The sequence below is a fragment of the Scyliorhinus canicula genome, chromosome 17 (assembly GCF_902713615.1).
Source record: "Scyliorhinus canicula chromosome 17, sScyCan1.1, whole genome shotgun sequence".
Classification (NCBI taxonomy): domain Eukaryota; kingdom Metazoa; phylum Chordata; class Chondrichthyes; order Carcharhiniformes; family Scyliorhinidae; genus Scyliorhinus; species Scyliorhinus canicula.
In genome coordinates, this window is record NC_052162.1 from 95618843 (window position 1) to 95637756 (window position 18914).

General features: G+C 46.1%; 1 protein-coding gene across 3 annotated transcripts in view; it reads right to left on the reverse strand.

Annotated features, from left to right (window-relative positions):
- Positions 1-6403: 6403 nt before the first annotated feature.
- Positions 6404-18914, reverse strand: part of dock11 (dedicator of cytokinesis 11) — a 321886-nt gene continuing 309375 nt past the window's right edge. For 2 of the 3 annotated variants that reach the window (XM_038774333.1, XM_038774332.1), the window contains exon 53: positions 6404-7088. In XM_038774333.1, the coding sequence (XP_038630261.1) occupies positions 6924-7088 (165 nt within the window). In that variant the 3' untranslated portion in view covers positions 6404-6923. Of the gene's footprint in view, positions 7089-7931; positions 7950-18914 lie in introns of all 3 variants that reach the window. The other variant, XM_038774334.1, reaches the window with a different exon arrangement.

Below are 18914 nucleotides of genomic sequence, written 5' to 3' on the forward strand. Positions count from 1 at the left end.
ATCATGTAGCTAGTAGGAACTGAACGGGTATTAAACACCGTTCGCAAGGTATTAGAAAAATCAAAGCAGTTGCAGGAGGAACAGGAGGAAGAAATTAGAGAACTAAAGAAGGAACAGGAGGAAGAGATTAGGAAGTTAAAAGAAAAAAGGAGGAAGACATTAAAAAGTTTGGGGAGGAAAATAAAAAAGCTAAAAGATGAAAGGGAGGAAGAGGTTAGGAAGTTAAAGGAGGGGAAAGAGGAGGAGATAAAGAGACAAAAAGAACATTAGCAGGAGAGGCTGGAGTAAATAAAAGTAGACATGGACAGAGAGTTAAACGAATGATGACAAGCAAATCAGGCTAGCTTACTACATCTGGGTAGTTTTCAGACCCAGTGAGAGAAAGCCTACCAAACCATCAACCTGCAGATGGCAATAAAAGGTTAGGAGGGCTTATTGGGTTACAGGGATAGGGTGGAAGTGAGGGCTTAAGTGGATTGGTGCAGACTCGATGGGCTGAATGGCCTTCTTCTGCACTGTATGTTCTATGTTAAAGTTGGTGGAGGACGTAAAGGACGACTTTAGGAGATGGAATCCGCTACACCTGACACGGGAAGGTAGGGTCCTAGTGGTGAAAATTAATGTCCTGCCCAAGTTCATATTAGCATTCCAGACACTCCTGACCTTCATTCCAAAGACCTTTTTCTGGAAGCTGGGCGCAGAAATCTCAGAGTTTATATGAGCGGGAAAGGTACCTAAGGTAAAGAGATCTCTTTCTACAGGGGCAGAGAAAGAAAGGGAGGTTGGCGTTACCAACTCTGCTGCACTATTATTAGGCAGTGAATGTGGAGAAAGTGAGGCGGTGGTGGGAAAGAGAGGGGTTAGAATGGGTCAGGATGGAGTGGTCCTGTAGTGGGTCCAGCCTGAGCACCATGGTGATGGCGGCCTTTGTGCAGAGACCGAGGAGGTATACTAAGAGCCCAGTCGTACAGTCCACACTTTAAAATGGAGGGGATGTTGGTGTTAGCATCAGGGAAAACGGATGCCATGTATAGGAGCTGGAGAGTGGTGGGGCTGGTGAGGGCAAGGGATCTATATCTGGAGGAGAGGTTTGTAAGTCTGGATGAGCTGCGGGAGAAGGTAGAGCTTCTGAAGGGAAGCAAATTCAGGTACATGCAATGAGGAATTTTGCATGGAAGGTCTGGAGAGGGTTTCCCAGGCTGCCAAAATATGCCCTATTGGAACTGTTGCTGCTTCTAAATGTGGAAGGGGAGGGCAGAATCGGGGACATATATGGGTGGCTGGAGGATCGGGGGGAGTGCAAGTGGTGAGGATCAAGAAGAAATAGGAGGACGACTTGGGGGGGGGGGTGGGAAGATAGGATGGGGAGTGTGAAATGAAGCTCTGCGTAGGGTGAATCCGACCTCCTCGTGTACGAAGATGAGTTTGATACAGTTTAAGATGATACACAGAGTGCACTTGACTCGGGCGAGGATGAGTGGGTTATTCCAGGGGGTGGCAGACCTGTGTGAGAAGTGTGAGCGAGGACCAGCAAACCGTGTATATATGTTCTGGGGCTGTGAGAAATTGGAGAGATATTGGGAGGGGTTGTTCGGAACTCCAGCAAAGATTGTGGGGGTAAAGGCTGGTATGGACCCTATGGTGGCGATTTTTGGGGTATCGGAAATGGCGGAGTTGATGGAGGGTAGGAAGGCCGATGTGGGTGTCCTTCGCCTCTCTGGCGAAGGATTTTGCTGGAACGGCGGTCGATAATGCCGCTGGGGATGACGGCTTGGCTCGGGGACCTGGACGACTTCCTCCGATTGGAAAAGACTAAGTTTGAATTGAGGGTTTCAGCGGATGGCTTTGAGGCACGGTGGGGACTGTTCACGACCATGTTTGAGGAATTGTTCATCGCGGATGGTGTGTGGGGGGGGGGGGGGGGGGGGGAAGAGAGAGGGGGTGGAAAGGGGAAAATCGTTGACAGACTGTGAACCGTGAGATGTGGAGAATGTTCTGCGACTTATTTATGTTTTTGTACCTTTGAATACGTTTGGAATAAAATACATGTAGAAAAAAAAAGTCCCAGAGAACCGAGGCAAGATTTCTTAACCAGCCCGCCTTGGCAGTCACCCACCTCGGAAGGTGGTGGGTCTGACTCCATCTTGTTCTCAGCACTCCAGGAACAGAAATGGCAAGCAGAAGTCCCACTCTGGAGATTTGAGTGACGTTATCTAGGCTGACACTCCAGTAGAGTGCAGCACTGTCAGGGATGCCATTTTTCAGGTGAGACATTAAAAGGAGGCCCCAGCTGTCCTCTGAAGTAGACCAAAGTAATCTCACGCCCCAATTCACAGAGCAGAGGAGCTCTCCTGTGTCACAGGAAAGCACACAGATATTAATAACTACCACACTGTAATTTCACAGCTTCATTCCCTATTTTCTCTCATGGAAAGGTCATTACTGTGTGAACATGTCTTTTCCAGGAATCAGGGAAGTGCCGAGCTATTTAAAGAATGGGATATGTTCCTGGGACAGCTTGTGACTGCTTCTTCCAAATGGCAGTTTGAAGAGTAACACTGGCATCCAGGTTTTTCCACTCGGATAGCTTTTGGAGAGACAGAGGGAAATAGAATCCCTACAGTGAGGACGGCACGATGACCACAGGTTTTTAGCACTGCTGCCTACGGCACTGAGGACCCGGGTTCGATCCCAGCCCCGAGTCACTTTCAGTGTGAAATTTGCACATTTTCCCCATGTCTGCATGGGTTTCACCCCAAGAACCCAAAGATGTGCAGGGTAGGTGGATTGGCCACGCTAAATGGCTCCTTAATTGAAAAATAAATTGGGTACTCTAAATTTAAAAAAAAAGAACCTCTACAGTGCAGGAGGCCATTTGGCCCATCGAGTCTGCACCGAAAGAGCACCCTATCTCGGCCCACTCCCCCACCCCAACCCCTTAACCTAACCTACACATCCCTGTAGCTAAGAGGCTTTTTATCATGGCAAAATCCACCTAATTTGCACATCTTTGGACTGTGGGAGGAAATCGGAGCACCCAGAAGAAACCCACGCAGACACAGGAAGAACGTGCAAACTCCACACACAGTCACTCGAGGCCAGAATTGAACCCTGGTCCCTGACGCTGTGAGGCAACAGTGATAACCACTTTGCCATGGTGCCACCCTGATGTAGGCATAGAAAATGATGCATTGGGGGTTGGATAACGTTCAACAGGAAGATGGTAACATTTGGGCAATTCTTAAATACCACTGATATCAGAAAAATCAACCGAGGTCTTGAGAGCACAACCCTCGACATTCAACCTTACCTGGGGGTTCATCTTAAAAACAATCTTCAATGGGGATTCCACATTCAGCGGACCACATCCAAAACAAAGTGTTCTCGGATTCCCGAGGGGCCATCTTCAGAATTGCAGCAAAAACATCAGAGTCTAGCTTACTAAACATATGTTTGTCTAATCCTAGAGTAGGTAAACTGTCTGTGGGATCCTTATTTGGTGAAAGACATAAATTAAATTTAAACAATTCAAAGACATGCACGAATCAGTGTGGGAAATACTGTACTTTAAAAACAAAAATCATTCAAGGGATATAGGCTTCACTGGCCAGGTCAACATTTATGGGCAATTCCTATGTGCCTTTGGGAAGGTAGTGGTGAGCTGCCATCTTGAATAGCTGCAGTTCATGAAGTCTGGGATCACTCACAGTACTGCTAGGGAGGGAGTTCCAGGATTTTGAGCCAGCGACAGCGAATGGCGATATATTTCAAAATCAGGATGGTGTGGGGCTTGGAGGGTAACTTCCAGGTGGCGGAGTTCCCAGGTATCGTCTGCTCTTGTCCTTCTAGATGGCAGTGGTCATGGGTTTGGAAGGTGCCGTCTGAGGAACCTTGGTGAGTTCCCGCAGTGCATCTTGTAGATGGTACACACAGCTGCCACTGTTTGTCAGTGGTGGAGGGATTGATTGTTTTTGCATGGTGTGCCAAGCAAGGGAGCTGCTCTGTCCTGGATGTTGTCAAGTTTCTTGAATGTTGTTGGAGCTGCACTCATCCAGGCAAGTGGGAGTATTTCATCACACTCCTGACTTGTGCCTTGTAGGTGATAGACTGGCTTTGGGGGAGTCAGGAGGTGAGTTACTCACCACAGCATGCCTAGCCTCTGACCTGTTCTTGTAGCCACAGTATTTACGTGGTTAGTCAAGTTGTTTCTGGTCAATGATGACTCCCAGAATGTTGATAGTGGGGGATTCAGCGATCGTAATGCAGTTGAATGTCAAGGGTGATCGTTAGATCCTCTCTTGTTAGAGATGGTCATGACATGGCACTTGTGTGCTCGTCAGTCAAAGCCTGGATACTATCTAGGCCATGCTGCAACTGAGTCACGGATGGTGTTGAACATTGTGTAGTCATCAGTGCGCATCTGTACTTCAGACCTTATGATGGAAACAAGATCATTGATGAAGCAGCTGAAGATGGTTGGGCCTAGGTCAGAACCCTGAGGAAATCTTGCAGTGATATCCTGGAGCTGAGATGACTGACTGCCAACAACCGTCACCATCTTCCATTGACTCCAATGGGTTTTTCTCTCTGATTCCTATTGACTCCAGTTTTTCTGGAGTATGGCATCAAGGGCTCCTTGATGCCATACCAGATCAAATATGGCCTTGATATCAAGGGCTAACACTCCCACCTTATCTGACCCGAAATCGGAATCACTACAGCAAAGGATAGAGAAAAATACATTGACCGTGTTCCATAAAACATGGAATAGACTGGTGGGAATTGACAGAAATAACTATCCGGTGCTTTCTGACAATGAAAAAACATCAGGTAAACAAACTACAAAGGCCATTTCTTTCCGAGGCAGTATCAGGGCGATAAACGTTTGTGGAAAAAATTATGTTGATGTGGCGGGGGGGGGAGGGTTAGGAATAGATAGTTAGGTGGTGCTGCCAGAGCTGTGAGACTTCAAATGGGGGTTGGGGGTGTCAGCGGCATGGTAGCACAGTGGTTAGCACTGTTGCTTCACAGCACCAGGGACCCGGGTGTGATTCCCAGCTTGGGTCACTGTCTGTGCGGAGTCTACACGTTCTCCCCATGTCTGCGTGGGTTTCCTCCGGGTGCTCCGGTTTCCTCCCACAGTCCAAAGGCCAACTTACCAACTTTTACAGATGCGCAATAGAAAGCATCCTATCTGGTTGCATCACAGCCTGATATGGCAAGTGCTCGGCCCAGGGGACCGCAAGCATATTCAGAGAGAGTCGTGAACACAGCCCAGTCCATCACACGGACCTGCCTCCCATCCCATCGACTCCATTTACACCTCCCGCTGCCTGGGGAAAGCGGGCAGCATAATCAAAGATCCCTCCCACCCAGCTTACTCACTCTTCCAACTTCTTCCATTGGGCAGGAGATACTGAAGTCTGAGAACACGCACAAACAGACTCAAAAACAGCTCCTTCCCCGCTGTTACCAGACTCCTAAATGACCCTGTTTTGGACTGACCTCATTAACACTACACCCTGTATGCTTCATCCGATGCCGGTGCTTATGTAGTTACATTGTATACCTTGTGTTGCCCTATTATGTATTTTCTTTTATTCCCTTTTCTTCCCATGTACTTAATGATCTGTTGAGCTGCTCGCAGATAAATACTTTTCACTGTACCTCGGTACACGTGACAATAAACAAATCCGATGCAATCCAAAGATGTGCAGGTTAGGTGGATTGTCATGATAAATTGCCCCTTAGTATCGAAAAGATTAGGTGGGGTTTCTGGGTTGGGGAGATGGGGTTGAGGCGAGGGCTTGAATGGGGTGCTCTTTCTGGGGGCTGGTGCACACTTGATGGGCTGAGTGGCCTCCTTCTGCACTGTAAAGTCTACGATTCAGTTCCTGGGAACGGTTAACAGGGAGAGGGCGGGTACTGCGTATTGGTCTGGCACAAGATTTAAAGTTGTGAATTACGTGACCAACAGCAGCTCGGGATACAGAAATCAAACATGGGATGATTCTGTAAAATAAGTGATGGTCAGTCATCCTGGACAGCGTCTCAACAATCTTTCTTCCCCCCTCCCCCCCAAGGGCAATCGCACAGTGGAACAAGCTGCCAAAGGCAATAGTTCACAGCCCCAACACTGGAAATCTTCTCGACCCGTCTTCAGATTACTTCCATTTAAAAGCTTTCATTCTCAGGCCCAACATTCAGCCGATCATGCCCGATTCAGCTAGCATTTCCGTTATAAACGCTGTGACATTGACACAAAGAGAGAAGCAGGAAGTTTGTGATGCAAGCATATTGATTCAGTGGTCTGCACTTCCTTCTGTGTGAGGCTACCCAGTAACCCCCCCTCAACCAGACAAGAGCGAGAAAGCCCCCCCCTTCCCCAACAAAGTACCATTTGAAAAAAGAAGTCCAATATATTTTCGTATACAAGCAGTCGCAGTGTAACACTACTTGGAGTTACAAATTAAATGTACAATACTGAGGCGACAATCCGATGCATAGAGCTAAGATGAACTGTTCCTATTTTATACACTCTTTTATATATATATACACAACTGGAGAAGAATTGGCAAAATTGAAGCACAGTTTTGACATCCCATTTGTGAAAACAATACTTGGCTTTCAAATCATTCAATATTTTTCAAATCCTGAATTCTGAGCATCTCATTCTTCATAGCACGCTGATAATAATCACTCGTTAAGAATGCAAGAATTGCACCATGGGCCATAGGTGTACCCCCAAATGTCACTGCGAGAATAAGCTTACTCTGGGAGAGGGTTGAGTTGCTGCAATCAGACAATGACCATCTTCCTCAGCACGCCTGGGCGGGATCTCCTGCGTTACGATAGCCATTAGCCAAAGGTAAAAGTAACTCCACTCCCCGGGGACAAAAAACCTTCCTGAGAACCAATTAAAATCAAATGTTCATATGCACCCCCCCCTCCCCCCCGCCCCGCCCTTGTCCATAAGCGTGAGTTGTCAAAGTGTCGAGGGGAAGGCCTCTGGCAGTCCCACTAATGGCGCTGAAAACATGCAGTGAACTCCTCAGCTGGGACTTCACCATGTCGTCGTCCGTCAAAATCTTGAGAAACAGAATAGACAAAAAAGGAAAACAGTTGAAGTTACTTGGGACGCAGTGACATTTCAAACTAAGCACAACATTGAATGGCACATTGCATTATTAAAAATGAAACCACAAATAAATACATTGCAGATTTAGAGCAGCATTCAGCTCTGGAACACAATTTGTTCAGGTCGGGCAAGGATCAAAACGTGCATGTTATTTGTGGATTACGAGGGTAGGGTGGGGGAGTTGGCTTAGTCAGGTGCTTTTCCACAAGCCTACTTGTGACAATAAGCGATTTTCAGTTCATTTCATTTCATTTTCAGAGGGTTGGTGCAGACATGATTGGCTGGATGGCCTCCTTCTGCAATGTAGGAATTCAACGAGAATGGTCACTGAGATTTGGCTGCCAAGTTATGAAATGAGGCCCAAGACCAGTTGGGGAGTGTGCTGTCCTGGAAAAAAAGGAAGAAGGCCCATAGCCCAACTCAGCTTTCACATAATGCAGGCAGGAGGTACTGAACGTACTCTGTCAATACAGAAACATCCTTGTTACTTGCTAACATGCAGAAGTGTTTTATTCCAACAGGGAAATGCAGGAATGGTTGAAGGTTAGGGTTGGATGGGAAAGGCATGCAGATCAACGTTTGAAGGCTGATTTGACAACCCGCAACAGCTTGAGGGGTTGAATCGATGTGCACCATTCTTCTCTCAGGAAGTCACGTGCACACAGCCCAAAGCTTCCCATCTGTTGCATGGGCGGAACACACAGGGAGCAAACGCCCAAATCACCTCCACCCACACCAAGGCTTTTACTTAGATTACATACAGTTTGAAGCATAAACTGTGGAGTGCATTTACCCATTAAAGCCTTCAGCACTTCTCGAAAAGAAAGCATGTTTGGAGTAAAGGGAGAGAACAAATGATCAATAAACATTGCACATTGGAAACAGCTGAACAAAGAATGGAAGAAATATGAAGGACGCTGAATGGTCAGTGAAAATGCTTTGCGAAAATGTAAGGTTCTCGGAATAGGAGCGGATCATTCAGCCATTCACATAGATCATGTTTCATCTGTACCTCAACACCAATCACCAATTATTGCACCACGCAATATTATCATGTTATTTTATTCGTCTCCCTTTTGACCCAAAGTTTAAATAATTCAACATTTTAAAGTAATTCTTACCAAGTAAATGTTTGGTGTCAAGTCATAAAGTGCTGGTGTAGTCCAAAACGCCCAGCTTACTCATACTTCCTGACACATTGCCAACTGGTGGCCCAAGAATACTGACATTTCAGTGAATACACAGAAGGAAATAAATTCTTGGTATTTCAGTTACTTGATATCATGCACAGACCACGCACAAAGAACTGCAGCACAAATTAAATCCCAGCACCACAGATCTGTGACTGTCAATACTCGGAATGAGAAACCACAGAGGCTTCTTCTTTTGAGATGAAACGCGTTTCCAGCTTTTCCTGTTCATGTTTAGAATTTATTACATCTTCAACTTTTCCCCGTCCTGACAAAAGGTTATTGATTGACCTGGAGTCTTCCTGTATTGAGCCATTCCAGCATTTTCTGTTACACAATCACGGCCTCTCACTTCCGCAGCACTGACTGACTCGTTCTATCTTAAAGCTGTGCTACTCTGCCATTTCATTTCATCCTTTACCGCATTCGACGCCTCGACAGAAAAAACCTTTTCTTGCTTTCATTTCAGGCGTGAAGGGTAGCAAACTCTCAACAATTTGTAGGCACCAATGCCCCTCCAATACTCCTTTCACTTTCCCCTGACTATCTCTTTTTTCGGTCAGATCCCTTGCCATGTATTCACAATACTCTCCAACATTCCCTTCTCTGATGGCTATCCGCGGCAAAGGCCTCAGTGTCTTCAATTCATGTTAGAAGTTATTTTCTCTCAATTTAGATTTCGCGGTGATGAAGGCCTGCAGAGACTTGCATTTGCAAGGTATTCTGTTCATTTTACATTGGACCAGCGAGGTGTTTTGGGATCACGCCAGTAACTTTGGAAACGCCATTGTGAGGAGATCCAGCAATGCACTGAATTGAATAATCGCACTCAGGTCTTCAAATATTCAATGGCCCCACCCTATTGCTGAATTCTCCTTCCAAAGTTCTCAATGCCCCTTCAATTCTAGCCTTCTGCGTGATTTTCATCACTCCATTAGCTGCCAACCTCCCCCCACTGCCTCAGCCTCAAAAGCTCGAATTCACTCCCTCCACCTACCTGCCTTTCAATTTCTCTCCCCCCCTCCTTTTAAGGCACCCCTACTAGTCTTCTGCCCTAATATCTCACATGTCCCGCTGTAACACGTTGTTTGATTCTATTCCTGTGAAGCACCTTACTTTTGATTGCATTAGGGTGCTAAATGAATGCAAGTTGTTGTTGGTGAGTCTGGGATGAATTCCAGCTGCGTCAAATTACAGGACGTTGATCTTTACAGAAGCCAGGATCAAAAACAGGGCCTTACAAACTTGAGGAAGCATGGCATAAAAAAAGGAAACTATGAGAGCCCTCTCTTTCCGCAGGCCATACCCTTCTGAAGAATTTCTGAATGGCAATCCAGTAACACACTGCCAGGTTTACCAATTGGGTTCAATTGGTGGTGGGGTGGTAAAGGTGTTGGGGGAAAGGGGCATGTAAACCAGAGGGCAGCTAGAGGGGAGCTGTATCACCGCTTGTGAAAAACTTCAGCCGTGGATTACGAGGTAGGCTGACTGCTTCTTCCACGGAGGTGGTGCAGTCAATTTGCACAATTAAAGCACCTATTAAGGTGCAATTTATGGGGCCGTGGCATTTCGGCAGTGGCATCCCTATCTTAGTCACCCTGGGAGACTGCTAGCTTCATGAAGGTACCTCTCCTTGCCTGCCCATAGTGGCCATTGGAGCTGAAGATTCTGTGCCCTGCAGAGGAAGGCCGTGATCACAACATGATCGAATTCAATGTAGCGTTTGAAAGTGAAAAGCACGAATCAGCTACTGGAATTTCAGACTTGGGTAAGGCTTGGTAAGCTCGAAGTGAGGTAAGAGGTCTCTCAACCCAATTCAGACTACTCCCCCACCACACCAATTTAGGGTGGCAAGGTAGCACAGTGGTTATCATGGCTGCCTCACAGTGCCATGAACCCGGGTTCGATTCCGACCTCAGGTGACTGTCTGTGTGGAGTTTGCACATTCTCCCCGTGTCCTAGTAGGTTTCCTCCGGGTGCTCCGGTTTCTTCCCACCAACCAAATTTGTGCAGGTTAGGTAGATTGGCCAAGCTAAATTGCCCCTGAGTGTCCAATGGTTTGGTAGGGTTACAGGGATATGGCGGAGGATTGGGCATCGGTACGGTGCTCTTTTGGAGGGTCGGTGCAGACTCGATGGGCCGAATGGTCTCCTTCTGCACTGTAGGGATTCTATGAGTCTATAAAGCTGACTTTAATGGGATGAGACAGAGACTGTCTACTATAAACTGGACCCCAGTCCAACGCCGGCATCTCCACATACTGTAAACTGGGAAAACCTGTTCATGGTCAAAGGACTGAAGAACGGTGGAGAATATTAAAAGAAACATTTAACGAGATACAGAGTGAATACATACCCAAGGAGGGATATTATGGCCTTGGAGGGAGTGCAAGGTTGCTTTACAAAAATGATAACTGGATTACAGTGGTTAAGTTACATAAATTAGTCCTGTTTTTGCTAAAATTTAGAAGGTTAAGGGGTGATCTGATCGAAGTCTTCAAGATATTAACAGAAAAAGACAGGGTAGACAAAGATAAACTATTTCCACTGGTTGGAGATTCTAAAACTAGGGAGCATAGTCTAAAAATTAGGGCTAGACCGTTCACGAGAGATGTTAGGAAACAATCTTCATGCAAAGGGTGGTAGAGGTTTGGAACTCTCTCCTGCAAACATAGCTAGAATGTTAGAAATATGAGATAGATAGCTATTTGCTAAGCAAAGACATTAAGGGGTATGGGCCAAAGGCAGGTATGTGGAGTTCGGCCACAGTTCAGCCATGATCTCATTGAGTTGCAGGACAGGCTTGAGGGACTCAATGGCCTACTCTTGTTCCTGTGTGGTCATGCAGTAAAATCGCCGAGATAGACCTGTTTCTGGCATGTGCGGGCTTAGGGCTGGTACACTAAGAGGCAATTTAGCATGGCCAATCAACCTAAACTGCACAGCTTTGGACTGTGGGAGGAAACCGGAGTACCCAGAGGAAGCCCACGTAGTCGAGTTTCTTCAAATTAAAAAGGTCTAGTTCAAGAACATGACAAAATATTCAGTGCAGTTAGAACATTCAGGAAGTTTTACACCATCCTAGACAGAACAATTTGACTGGTACCACTGATAGTGAACCAGACCACATCCACCAGCAGTGTAACTGCAACAATTAGTCAAAGTTATTTCCATAGCTTCTCCCTACTCTGTGGATAAGATCAGCAATATCATGGGGCCACCATCAACTTTGAATTCCCCTCCAAGTCGCACGCTATCCTGACTTGTACAGATATCTTGGTTCCTTCCTCAGGATGTGTAAATGTCTTGAAACTCTCTTGCTAGCAGCACTGTGGGTGCACCTACTTCACATGGACTCTGGCCGGTTGATGAAGAAGGGTTTGTTATTTAGAGTTTAAGTTGGGTTTGAGTACAGTATCGCCCACACAATGATGTAAGACAAGACATGACTCAGATGGACAGAGTAGGGTTGAGAACTAGACTGGAATCATTTCCATATTTCTATCCCAGACTGTAAATATGTACATAGTTAGGGAGTCGTTAATAAACACTTGATAAACAGCTCCAGGGTCCCAGGTTCGATTCCCGGCTGGGTCACTGTCTGTGCGGAGTCTGCACGTCCTCCCCATGTGTGCGTGGGTTTCCTCCGGGTGCTCCGGTTTCCTCCCACAGTCCAAAGATGTGCGGGTTAGGTGGATTGGCCAGGCTAAATTGCCCTTAGTGTCCTAAAAAAAAATAAGGTTAATGGGGCTTGTTGGGTTACTGGTATAGGATGGATACGTGGGCTTGAGTAGGGTTGATCATTGGTCGGCACAACATCGAGGGCCGAAGGGCCTGTTCTGTGCTGTACTGTTCTAATTCTAATATTAAAAATTTTTGAGACCGTGAAGCTGACTTCATGATGTCTGAAGTAGGATTCTTCAATCCCCACCTTCTCATGGTAACTAGAGATGGACAATAAATGGCAATTGCACAGTGATGCCCCCACCTCAGGATCTAACTAAAAGATGTTTTCATACTACCGCAAGCAAATCATTCACCAGTTCTGACCAAGGACCAACATAATAATAATATTAATAATAATAATAATCGCTTAATGTAATAAGTAGCCTTCAATGAAGTTACTGTGAAAAGCTCTGAGTCGCCACATTCCGGCGCCTGTTTGGGGAGGCCGGTACGGGAATTGAACCCGTGCTGCAGCCTTGTTCTGCATTACAAGCCAGCTATTTAGCCCACTGTGCTAAACCAGGCCCTAAACATCCTTGCCTTCCTAATTTAGATCTCATTTTTTTGTTGTGGGTTCCTCAGTCAATACATCATGCCGAAGGTTCAGGTGTTTTTAAACATATATTAGAAACAGTTTTCCTTGAAACATTCAAGACATGCTTTTAAAAAAAAGGCCAGGTCAATGTTTGGCTATACACTAGTATTCAGTTTCACTGAACAAATATGACAGTCATCAGGCCAAAGTACACTATGTGGGAGAGAGCCACATGCAAAACTCAATGTGCACTTTGTTAATAAGACTATTGTTCAGGGCGGGGGGAATTTCTGGAGCAGCCAGTGCATTGAGGTATGCTTTGCATTACCACAGATCCATCATGAGCAGCTCTTACCTTAAACACGCACAGATAACAGGGAGTGTTATCTCAGTGCAACTATGGAGAATAATCATAAGTCATGTTCTCTCCCCGCCCTATTTCTGTTACATTCGCTTTGATAGTAATCCTGTAAAGCTTCTTGGAACATGTTTACAACAACAATTTGTATTTTCAGAGCACCTTTAACAGAGTCAAAACTAATTCCAAGGTACCCCGCAGAACCATCACTAGACAACATTTGGCACTGAGATATTAAGGTAGATGATCAAAAGCCCGTCGAAGAGGCAGGTTTAAAGATGTTTCTCAAAGGCGGAACAATGGCCAGAGAGACACAGGAATTTTGGGAGGGAATTTCACAGGTTAGCCATTGGCAGCTGAAGACACAGCCACTAATGGTAGAACGATTACAATCTCGATGCTCAGGACTCAGAGGAGCACACTTATCTTCGAGTGTAGTGAGGCTAGAAGAGGTCACAAAGATAGGAAAGGACAATGCCACAGAGGGTAAAACTTTAAAATTGAGGGGCTGGTTCTCTGATTCTGCTGCTATGTCCGCAGGGTCCGTCTGGTCTTACGACCAAAATGTCAGTGCTGCCCCCGCACCAATCCTCTACCCAGTGGGGGGCTAGCAGCCGCGCCAAGTAAAGCCCCCGGCTTTACCTGCGGATATGGCTGCAGAATGGCCGGGTCCGTGGCTGCGCGTGTGCATGGCAGCGACATACAGTACGGTGCCAGACGCGCGCCAACCCAGCCCGCCAAAACCTGCCCCCTGTAACTCCCCTTTCCACCCCCAGACAACTCCCCACCAGTTCCCCCAGCCCCTGCCGAAGACCCCCTGCCAGCGGAACGCCCCCCCCCCCCCCCCCCGCCCCCCCGTCTGTGGCGGCGCTAGAAACAGTCCGCAGCCGCCACACCAGTTCCCCAAAAGGTGCGAGCAGATGTTGCCCACGCTGTCGGGGACTTTGTCCATCGGGGGAGGGCCTCAGGTGACGTACTGAGGCCGTCTCGATGACATGAAGCGTACGACTCGAGTACGCCGTCTTTGAGGGGGCGGAGCATCGGAAAAGCAGCGGCGCCCTCGATTCCAGCGTAAAAATGGATTCACCGGCTGATCTCCAAACACAATTTCGGCGTCGCCGATTGGAGAATCCAGCCTGAGGTATTGCTTGAGATTTAAAAAAAAAAAAAATTGTTCTTGGAATGTGGACGTCGCTGGATGGGCAAGCATTTGTTGCCCATCCCTAATTGCCCTTGAACTGAGTGGCTTGCTGAGCAATCTAGGGAAGAATCAGGGGGGAGGGGGGTGCTGTGGGTGGCTGAGGAATAGAGACTGGAGCACAAATTGAAAACAATGGCTTCGGTTTTCTCAATATTGACTGTAATGCATTTCTGTTCATCCGATACCAGACGTCGGACCGACAGGGTAGAGACAGTGGAGAGGTTGAGGTGATGGTGAGTAGATCTGGCAGTGTTTTCAGATGATGTCACCAAGGGGTAGCATGTAGATGTGAAATAAGAATGAGGTAAAGAGATCCTCAGAGGGAATGCTGCAGAAAGAGGAAAAGAAGCCATTGCAAGTAATTCTCTGCCCACAACTTGACAGATAAGGGTGGAAGGCTACGAGCACAGTCCACCCAGCTGGAGGACAATGGGGTGGCATTGGAGAAAGATGGTGTGGTCAACCGTATTAGAAATCACGAAAAAGGAGGAGGGATAGTTTACCACGGTCAGAGTTGCATTTGTGACTTGGACAAGAGCCATTTTGGTACTTTGAAAGGGTAGGAAATTGAGAGTAAACCTGATTGGAGGGATTCAATGGAGTTTCAGAAAAGATGAACACTGGTTTTGTGGGTGACAACAGCCTAGATTTTTGCTCCCGGTCTGAAAATTTCCTGATTCACTGCACCCGCTTTGGGATGAAGATCCCGAGAAGCAGGATAAAGTTGGGCCCATCACTCCCTGAAAGGGGGCCGCCACAGTGGCGGCCAAGTTCCAATCCAGGCTGCTTAAAAGGATCTCCTCAATTCTCTGCAACAGTAGGCCCTCTATCCCTCACCCAACTCCTATACCCAGAAATGCTATCTCATGCCAAACTATACCACCATCCACCCTAATGGCTCCTTAGAGCCTACCACCCTTTACTCTTGCACCATCCATGCCAACTCACCCAGTAGCTACCTTGGGAGACATGTTGAGATGAAATAAAATAAAGTTCTAAATATCTATCACAGAGTTCACGATGTAAGAAAAACACTCCCATTCATTAAAGCCAATTCAAAACATTTAAATCCCCTCAAGTACATAAGTAGTAATCTCAGGATTGCTACCAGTGCCACGAGCTAGTCAGAGTAGGAATGTCAGGATAGATAGGATGAATGCGTGGCTCGAGAGATGGTGCAAGAGGGAGGGATTCAAATTCCTGGGGCATTGGGACCGGTTCTGGGGGAGGTGGGACCAGTACAAACCGGACGGTCTGCACTTGGGCAGGACTGGAACCGATGTCCTAGGGGGGGTGTTTTCTAGAGCTGTTGGGGAGGGTTTAAACTAATGTGGCAGGGGGATGGGAACCAATGCTAGAAGTTGGAAGGTAGTAAAACAGGGACAGAAACAAAAGGAAGTAAGGGGAAAAGTGCAAGGCAGAGAAGACATAGTCAGAAATCCATAAGGGCGACAGTACAAGGTACAGTGACTGAGGGGAGCACAGTGAATAGGCCCAGTAATAACAAAAGGAATAAAACTGGAGATGTTAAGATTCAAAACAGAGGTAAAAAAACCAACATAAGTGTACTTTACCTGAATGCTCGTAGTATTCGGAATAAAGTAAATGAGTTGGTGGCACAAATCATCGTAAATGACTATGATTTAGTGGCCATTACTGAAACATGGTTAAAGGATGGTCACGACTGGGAGTTAAATATCCGAGGGTATCAAACTATTCGGAAGGACAGAGTGGATGGTAAGGGAGGTGGTGTTGCTCTGTTATTTAAGGATGACATCCGGGCAATAGTAAGGGATGACATCGGTGCTATGGAGGATAAGGTTGAATCCATTTGGGTGGAAATCAGGAATAGTAAGGCGAAAAAGTCACTGATAGGAGTAGTCTATCGGCCACCAAATAGTAACGAGATGGTGGGGCAGGCAATAAACAAAGAAATAACTGATGCATGTAGAAATGGTACAGCAGTTATCATGGGGGATTTTAATCTACATGTCGATTGGTTTAACCAGGTCGGTCAAGGCAACCGTGAGGAGGAGTTTATAGAATGTATCCACGATAGTTTCCTAGAACAGAATGTAATGGAACCTACGAGGGAACAAGCGGTCCTAGATCTTGTCCTGTGTAATGAGACAGGATTGATTCATGATCTCATAGTTAGGGACCCTCTCGGAAGGAGCGATCACAATATGGTGGAATTTAAAATACAGATGGAGGGTGAGAAAGTAAAATCAAATACTAGTGTTTTGTGTTTAAACAAAGGAGATTACAAGGGGATGAGAGAAGAACTAGCTAAGGTAGACTGGGAGCTAAGACTTTATGGTGGAACAGTTGAGGAACAGTGGAGAACCTTCCAAGCGATTTTTCACAGTGCTCAGCAAAGGTTTATACCAACAAAAAGGAAGGACGGAAGAAAGAGGGAAAATCGACCGTGGATATCTAAGGAAATAAGGGAGAGTATCAAATTGAAGGAAAAAGCATATAAAGTGGCAAAGATTGCTGGGAGATTAGAGGACTGGGAAATCTTTAGGGGGCAACAGAAAGCTACTAAAAAAGCTATAAAGAAGAGTAAGATAGAGTATGAGAGTAAACTTGCTCAGAATATAAAAACAGACAGTAAAAGTTTTTACAAATATATAAGACAAAAAAGAGTGGCTAAGGTAAATATTGGTCCTTTAGAGGATGAGAAGGGAGTTTTAATAATGGGAAATGAGGAAATGGCTGAGGAACTGAACAGGTTTTTTGGGTCGGTCTTCACAGTGGAAGACACAAATAACATGCCAGCGACTGATAGAAATGAGGCTATGACAGGTGAGGACCTTGAGAGAATTGTTATCACTAAGGAGGGAGTGATGGGCAAGCTAATGGGGCTAACGGTAGACAAGTCTCCTGGCCCTGATGGAATGCATCCCGGAGTGCTAAAAGAGATGGCTAGGGAAATTGCAGATGCACTAGTGATAATTTACTGAAATTCACTAGACTCTGGGGTGGTCCCGGTGGATTGGAAATTAGCAAACGTGACGCCACTGTTTAAAAAAGGAGGTAGGCAGAAAGCAGGAAATTATAGGCCAGTGAGTTTAACTTCGGTAATAGGGAAGATGCTGGAATCTATCATCAAGGAAGAAATTGCGAGGCATCTGGATAGAAATTGTCCCATTGGGCAGACGCAGCATGGGTTCGTTAAAGGCAGGTCATGCCTAACTAATTTAGTGGAATTTTTTGAGGACATTACCAGTGCAGTAGATAACAGGGAGCCGATGGATGTGGTATATCTGGATTTCCAGAAAGCCTTTGACAAGGTGCCACACAAAAGGTTGCTGCATAAGATAAAGATGCATGGCATTAAGGGTAAAGTAGTAGCATGGATAGAGGATTGGTTAATTAATAGAAAGCAAAGAGTTGGGATAAATGGGTGTTTCTCTGGTTGGCAATCAGTAGCTAGTGGTGTCCCTCAGGGATCCGTGTTGGGCCCACAATTGTTCACAATTTACATTGATGATTTGGAGTTGGGGACCAAGGGCAATGTGTCCAAGTTTGCAGATGACACTAAGATGAGCGGTAAAGCGAAAAGTGCAGAGGATACTGGAAGTCTGCAGAGGGATTTGGATAGGTTAAGTGAATGGGCTCGGGTCTGGCAGATGGAATACAATGTTGACAAATGTGAGGTTATCCATTTTGGTAGGAATAACAGCAAACGGGATTATTATTTAAACGATAAAATATTAAAGCATGCCGCTGTTCAGAGAGACTTGGGTGTGCTAGTGCATGAGTCACAGAAGGTTGGTTTACAAGTGCAACAGGTGATTAAGAAGGCAAATGGAATTTTGTCCTTCATTGCTAGAGGGATGGAGTTTAAGACTAGGGAGGTTATGTTGCAATTGTATAAGGTGTTAGTGCGGCCACACCTGGAGTATTGTGTTCAGTTTTGGTCTCCTTACTTGAGAAAGGACGTACTGGCGCTGGAGGGTGTGCAGAGGAGATTCACTAGGTTAATCCCAGAGCTGAAGGGGTTGGATTATGAGGAGAGGTTGAGTAGACTGGGACTGTACTCGTTGGAATTTAGAAGGATGAGGGGGGATCTTATAGAAACATTTAAAATTATGAAGGGAATAGATAGGATAGATGCGGGCAGGTTGTTTCCACTGGCGGGTGACAGCAGAACTAGGGGGCATAGCCTCAAAATAAGGGGAAGTAGATTTAGGACTGAGTTTAGGAGGAACTTCTTCACCCAAAGGGTTGTGAATCTATGGAATTCCTTGCCCAGTGAAGCAGTTGAGGCTCCTTCATTACATGTTTTTAAGGTAAAGATAGATAGTTTTTTGAAGAATAAAGGGATTAAGGGTTATGGTGTTCGGGCCGGAAAGTGGAGCTGAGTCCACAAAAGATCAGCCATGATCTAATTGAATGGCGGAGCAGGCTCGAGGGGCCAGATGGCCTACTCCTGCTCCTAGTTCTTATGTTCTTATGTTCTTAAGTCCTCATCAACACAAATAGAGTTGTATTTATGGGCGTGATTTAAATAAATGGGAATAAAGTTCCATAGCAGGCATGTTGAAGATAGAATATAGAACAGTACAGCACAGAACAGGCCCTTCGGCCCTCGATGTTGTGCCGAGCCATGATCACCCTACTCAAACCCACGTATCCACCCTATACCCGTAACCCAACAACCCCTCTTAACCTTACTTTTTAGGACACTACAGGCAATTTAGCATGGCCAATTCACCTAACCCGCACATCTTTGGACTGTGGGAGGAAACCGGAGCACCC